Raw genomic sequence first — 6,838 nt, 5'->3', positions numbered from 1 at the left:
GGGTTTCCAAAATGCACCACCACTGTCGATTTGGAGCCAAACTCATCTCTACCGTCGCTTGAAAAACCAAGCCACCTCACTGCCCATGTGAATGAATTGAGGTGGAAAGTGGAGGATGGGACTCTTAGTACCACCACCGCAGCCATAGCTAATCAAAGGAGGGCATCGTGGTAGGACTAAGGACCTTGCCATTAATAAAATGGACATGTATTAAACTTTCAGGCCTGATAAAACACGCCATGGATATTGACTTACGATAATAGGAAATCAATATAATTAAATTAATCAAGGTACGCTCACATGAAAGTTGATAAATCTACCAAGCATTCCCACGTAATATATGGGTAGCAATATAAAGGTGCTTACCCTGGAACATATGCATATGATATAGCCTTTACAGGTAGCAATGTTTGGCACCTAACCATATTAAAATGTATACCCTAGGAAGGGAATAAGGCGAGGTAGTAATAAATAGAAAAAGAAAAAAAATTGGATGTGCAAATGCTCCAGAGATGTGAGAGTGTTCTTCAAACCGAAAGGGATCTTATAATAGAAAAATGTGCCCCATGGACAAATAAATGAAGTGTTATGATTATCTGATGGGAATATGTTCTTTTAGTTGTATTCAGAATATGTAACAACTATTCATTCGTGACAAACAGGTAATAAGGTGGCATATTTCTTGGTGAATATAGGATGTAAATATCGAAAATTAAGGTTGGATTATAAATGGCCTCCCTCAGTTTCGAATGAAGACTCTGAGAAGATATAAATCTTGTTAGAGAATGACAAGTACTTTCCTAATGGGGGTGTGAATGAGGGCAGAAGTTGGACCTCTTCGTATGTTGATCCCACTACATAGGTGCCTGTTTTCTATTATGGCATGTATGTGGTCCATAAATGGGCATTGGGGTTTCCATAACATGTCCCTTCATTATAAATGTAGGTTAGTTGTAGTAGCGTGGTGGAGGTACATGCATTGTGGGAGAAGAGGTGAGGTTTTATCTTCATCCTCCACCTAGTTTAGTTTGTAGTTGTTGTTCTTATATTATTTTTTGCATGCTATTGTGACTGGGTTTTCTTATCAGCCATTGACTCTGATTGTTGTAAAACTAGATTTGTTTCAGTTTCTGTTGCAACTCCATATGTTTTTTCTCTTTTGGTTAGAAGGGTTTCCATGGTTCATATTTGGTCTCGTTTCTTGAATTCCTCGACATCTCTGTATGGGGTTTTTTACAACTTTCTCTTGTGTTACTTTTTTTAATTCGATGGGTTTTCTCTTTGCAAAAAATGAAGTGTGTTAGGTTAGTTGGAATTCTTCTAGTTGCTAGTGTGGGTATTGGGATCTCTCATAGTTTAGCTTGGTTGTGGGGAATTTGATGGTCTATGTCTTTGTGTTTTCATTAATTAAGAAGTTTTCTTGTGTTTGGTCCTTCCGTATTTCAAGTGGGCGACGACTTGTTTGTTCTTAGGGTAGGAGTTTAAGGGCCAGTTCTTCCATTTTGTAGTTTTGAATTCATGGACCTCATGCCTCCTCATGAGAGAATGACGAGCAAGAGGAGTTGTGTGCGCAATTTTGGATTCAAACCTATTCAGCCCTTTTCCTATGACTTAGTAGGAACATTTTTTCATTTCGTTCCTCTTGAGGTGCGAAGAGAAATTTTTTTTTTTTTTTTTGAGGCTAAGGAAATTGGGGACTCCCTTACCATTCTGTTTCGAAGGTCATAGGTGCATATGTGAACGAAGTTCTCGATGCTCTTCATTTTGCATAAGAAAAATCCACTCCTTGTATTCTATGGTGTTGCATCAATAAATGGCTACTTTATTGCGCCTAATATTTTAAGAATAGCAATTTCAACCTTACAATGTGTTTTATGACCTGCAGGATATTAAGTGCATGTTCCAAAATATACAATTCTATCTTTGATAATATGGATTCTACACTAGGTCAGGTGGAAAGTTTTATTCTGTCAGACCCTAGTGGTGATCCTGCTGATCATATTGAACCATCTAGTGATAGTGTTCACGACCAAGCTATCATCTCATTGTTATGAAGATTAATTTATGAGGCCAAAGGTTTTCTTTCACTATTTTGCAAACCCTGTTACAATGTTATGGATGGATTTTCTTGGTTCTCAATATGGAACTTATGAATATATGGTGGTTTTCTATTCGCCCTAGGCAGTGATTTTTTTAATGTGCAATTCAATCGTGCTCGTAGATGTCTCTTTACAGGTGGACTTTCTCGTCTCAATGTTATGGAGCAATTATGGCAATACTACTTTGTCTCCTTCTGGTGTAATGTCTGTACTACATCTGGGCAAGGCTTTTCTTTTATCTACTTGCTCATCTCGTGGAGACTGGCATTCTTTTGTCTACTTGCTCATGTCCTAGAGGCTGGCATTTGCTTTTATTGTTTATGGTAGGGTGGTGTTGTTTGTGGTAACGGTGTGGTTGCCATTGGACCCTCTCTCTTATGTGGGCTTAAAGGATAATTTGTCAGTTGCGTTTTGGTAGAATATTGGACGATTCGTTTATAGCCGAATTCTGTTGTCTCGCACTTTGGTTCATCGCTACTTATTGGGGGAAGTACTCCCTTTCGTGTTTTGGACCATGGCGGTTTGGTAGGACGACTGGTTGGTGACAATTCTTTCCTCTAGCGATTTGATTTTTGCAAGGACACATGGTTGTTGACATGTCTTTCATTCTCTTTGGTTAAATTTAATTCTGTGGTTGTATTGGCCTTGGCCAAATGTTTGTTTTTTGTCGTACTTGTGTTGCGTTAGCCTCATGTTCATGTAGATTTTTATGATATCGTCTTATTAGTTAAAACTGTTTTATACTGCTAAATTTTTTGGCAAACGCCGATTAACTTAAATGCAATTACTATGTATCCTTTCTCTTATTAATAGACATCTACTTTGCAGCAGCCTAAAAGAAAAAAAATCTCCTCGTTATTTACGATCAACTAGAAAGTACGTTCGGCCTGGAGTATGCCTTAAAACTGCTTCTGGTTGGCTAAGAGCTCGTCTTCCTCGGACGTAAGGAAACAGGTTAACGGCCCAAGACCCAGAGGCATCTGGCAGGAGTGAAAGCCTGCTCCCTTACGGACCACCAGCGGGTTATTACAGGTGGCGTGGTTTTCCTTGATAACAGTGATGAGTCACTCCGACATTCGCGGATAGCAGCCAGAGATGGCTGTCCTCACTGTTGGCTTGACACCTGAGTTTGATAGGTTTTGCCACCTTCGGGAAAAAAAGAAAGAAAGAAAGAAATAAGTATTGCACATAGTTAATAACTGGTAATTACCGTGGGTATATATATATATTTTTTTTGTATCAGACTGCCGAAAAGAACTGGCAATTACCGTGGCTAAATCTACTCCACTAAATAGATTAACTATCTTCTCTAGAGTACCGCGTTGTTGTGAAACAGTCAACGATATTTCCTCTTCCCAGGATCCTGATGAACCATGAGACCGCCAATCGTTCTTATGTTTTCTGTAATACACATTCACCCCACTGAGAATGAAGCGCTCGATTCTAAAACGTAAATAATTTTATTAAATGTGGGGATTATTTTTGTAATTAAAAATGTTAACCTAATTTTGCTAAATCAAGTTCGACAAATACGCAAACTGTACTCCGGGCTCCAACTCAGTACTGTTTTGAGTTATGGATAACGTTGATGGGGACGGCCATCTTGTCCGTATAGCAGTAGCGTGAAGCTGTGAACGATATCCACCCTTGTCACAGTCGCATGCGCATAAAGTGATAAGTCTTCTATTTATAAAGCCCTTCAGGAGGAGCTCAGAACATGTCCGTGCAATGGCGGAATTGATACAAATCATTTGTTTGGTGTTTCAGGTTTCCTAATTTTCTGAGCAGCTATGGAAGAGAGTTATGAAGAGGGAAACCACGCCGCATGTAGGGCCATGTTCCGACGGAAATATTTGAGCCACCTCGTGGCGGTGCTGCGCCATGGTAGAACCCAAACCGTGACCAGGGCGTCGGCTCGAATTCGAGCCGTGAGATTGGCTACAGATATGTCACTGGCCATGAGGTCAAGGTGTCGAAGCGCGTGGAGCAGGGCCATCCTTGCAAAATGCCTTTTCAAACTGAACAAATCGCGATTACAACTGCGAGTTCTTAAATCCAGAAGGAATCTCCGCGGAGTAAGGACATCGGTGTCTGGCGGAACCAGGAGATTCAAAACGACCGCTCTTCGGAACAACTTTACCAGGGGGCTGCTGAGAACGGCACCCAGGACGCGGCATAATAGCAAGGAAGAAGCAGGAGGCACCGTGGCTGCTCGTATGCAAACCCTGAGGTTGCTCGTCCCGGGCAGCTGTGGACTGGACACCCCCGTTTTCCTAGAGGAGGCTGGCGACTACATCTCGGCTCTTCAGAAGCAGGTTCAGGCCATGCAGGCACTAGCAGACTACTACTCAAACTAGAGTGGTGATGCTACTTGCCAGGTCTATTTTATGATCTGCCTGGTAGGTCTGAGAATAAGGTCTGGGGCTGCTTCAGCACGAAGGTGGTTATTCTCCTAGGTCGCAGGAAGAAGACAAAATGCCACACCGTTGTAGGGTGGGACATTTCTAAATATATTGTCGACGTGATCTGGAAAATGTAGATCAGCGAACTCGGGCATACAAATTTGTTTTAATTCGTTGGCCGAGGGAGCAACTCTGCTTTTGAGATTTCTCTTTGGTTTTATTTACAGCTTACATATTACCACCACCAGTAATGAAGAAATAAAAATTTGATTTATTAGGGTTTGTATATGGGTTATTGATTTATCGTGAAGTGAGTTGTTTCCATTATTAATGCGCCACCACTTCTATCTCAAAATTTCTCGCAGAATCGACTGTTACATGATATAAGTTCTGCGCATTGCTATTATTGCGTTGAATCAGGTACAGAATACGTAGATATTTTTTGTCCTCCAGCTCACCTGTTGGTGACCGACTACTTACATTTGGAACAGTTTAAAATATCCATGTTAATGTTACTATTATTGGCTTGAATCAGTTACATAATAGTAGATATTTTTGGTCCTCCAGCTCACCTGTCGGTGACCAACTACTTAAATTTGGAATGGTTTAAAATATCCATCTTAAAAGGGACTATTATTGCCTTGAATCAGGTACAGAATACGTAGATATTTTTAGTCCTCCAGCTCACCTGTCGGTGACCGACTACGTACGTTTGGAAAAGTTTAAAATATCCATCTTAAATGTTAAATGTATGAGAGAACAAATTTCTCGATAGTAAATTTTTATATATATATAATTATATTTTTGAATATTATATAAACTATATTTTTTTATTATAAACTTGTTTATTAATTTTATAATTTTATATTAAGAATTAAATCAATTATATTTACGCCCATAGGCGTCTTCCTATCATAATCGGCAAGTTGATCATTTTCTTAATTAATCTTTTTGATCGGATGGCCTGAATTGAAAGATGGCAGTGTGTTCTTGTAGTTGTCACTAAATCAATAAATGAAATTCGCAGACCTTCTTGCATGTCTAGAAAACATGTTTAAACCATACTTAAATTATTTTTTTACAAAGCATGAATAAAAATTTATTGTGCCTCTCATTGATATTAGTGTTGAACCCCTGTCTTTCACAGTGCCTTTGAAAGTGGTCTCTTTGCATTCTGAAAGGTATGAATGGTTGAAGCATAAGGACATGTTTTGATCCATTACAATGACGATTGAAGCATTTATGCCCGACAATCATCCATAACCATGACAATGAGGTATGTAGGCATAAATTCGAGTAATAAGGACACGTTTCATGCACTACAATGACGGTTGAAGCATTTGTGCCCGACAATCATCAATAACCATGACAACGAGGTGTGTAGGCATCGATCGAATAAACATTTCTTTAATTCAGTTAAGTACAGTCGAAATATAAAACGTTCTGCCTATTCATATTTTCCTCCACCAGGGGTTTTGAGTTTTTAGTTACATTACAAAAGTTCGAACCTCATAGTATGGCCCATTCCATATATTATAATCAAACCCTCCATGGATGCATGCATTTCTTTGTTATCACTTAAGGTTGTTCGAATTGTTGAAGGACAACTAGAATGTTGGCTTCTCTTGCCTTCTATCTGGAAAAAAGAGGTGGCAAATCTCATTGCGTTTTTCATTTTCTCCAAGTTGTCGCGGCTGTCTCTGATAATTTTGTGTAGTTCGTGTCTCATTGAATTATTCCCTACTATTTTTTCAGGTTTCAGCATTGGAGAAACACTTTCTCAGTGATTTTCAAACATTCTGTGGATACATGCATTTCTTTGTTAGCACTTAAGGTTGTTGGAATTGTTGAAGGATAACTAGAATGCTGGCTTCTCTCGCCTTCTATCTAGTAAAAAAGGTGGAAAATCTCATTGTGTTTTTAATTGTTTCCAAACTCTTGCGGTTGTCTCTGATAATTTGGTGTAGTTCCTGTGTGATTGAATTATTCCCTACTATTTTTTCAGGTTTCAGCATTGTTGAAACGCTTTCTCAGTGATTGCGTTTTTAATTGTTTCCATGCTCTCATGGCAGTCTTTGATAATTTGGTGTAGCTCGTGTGTGATTCAATTATTCCTTACTATTTTTTGAGGTTTCAAAGGCGTTCAAAAATCGATCTTACAGGTATGTACATTTTTTCTTTCCATGATATTTTTCTACTTTAAGTCAAATGAGATGACTAGCCCGTAGAAAAAAACAAGGGAATCGATTGTGTATAAAATATTTGTGATATCACTAGCCTATAGAAAAAAGAAGGTTCTGGTCTTTTTTTTAAACACTCTCCCAAAATTTATTGCTT

At 38.9% G+C, this 6,838-nt stretch overlaps 1 protein-coding gene across 1 annotated transcript; it reads left to right on the top strand.

The window, feature by feature from the left end:
- The first annotated feature begins 3,802 nt into the window (after positions 1-3,802).
- Positions 3,803-4,777, top strand: LOC149231146 (transcription factor bHLH148-like). The gene has a single exon (XM_089376207.1). It carries the CDS (start codon positions 3,890-3,892, stop codon positions 4,454-4,456), a length of 567 nt encoding a protein of 188 aa, XP_089232333.1. The 5' UTR covers positions 3,803-3,889; the 3' UTR covers positions 4,457-4,777.
- The last annotated feature ends 2,061 nt before the right edge of the window (positions 4,778-6,838 follow it).

Source organism: Pinus tabuliformis, chromosome J, assembly GCF_031772625.1.
Source record: "Pinus tabuliformis cultivar Carrire ecotype Pingquan chromosome J, CPIR1, whole genome shotgun sequence".
NCBI lineage: Eukaryota > Viridiplantae > Streptophyta > Pinopsida > Pinales > Pinaceae > Pinus > Pinus tabuliformis.
The sequence above is the reverse complement of the archived record's forward strand: the minus strand, read 5'-3'. Positions and strand labels throughout refer to the sequence as shown.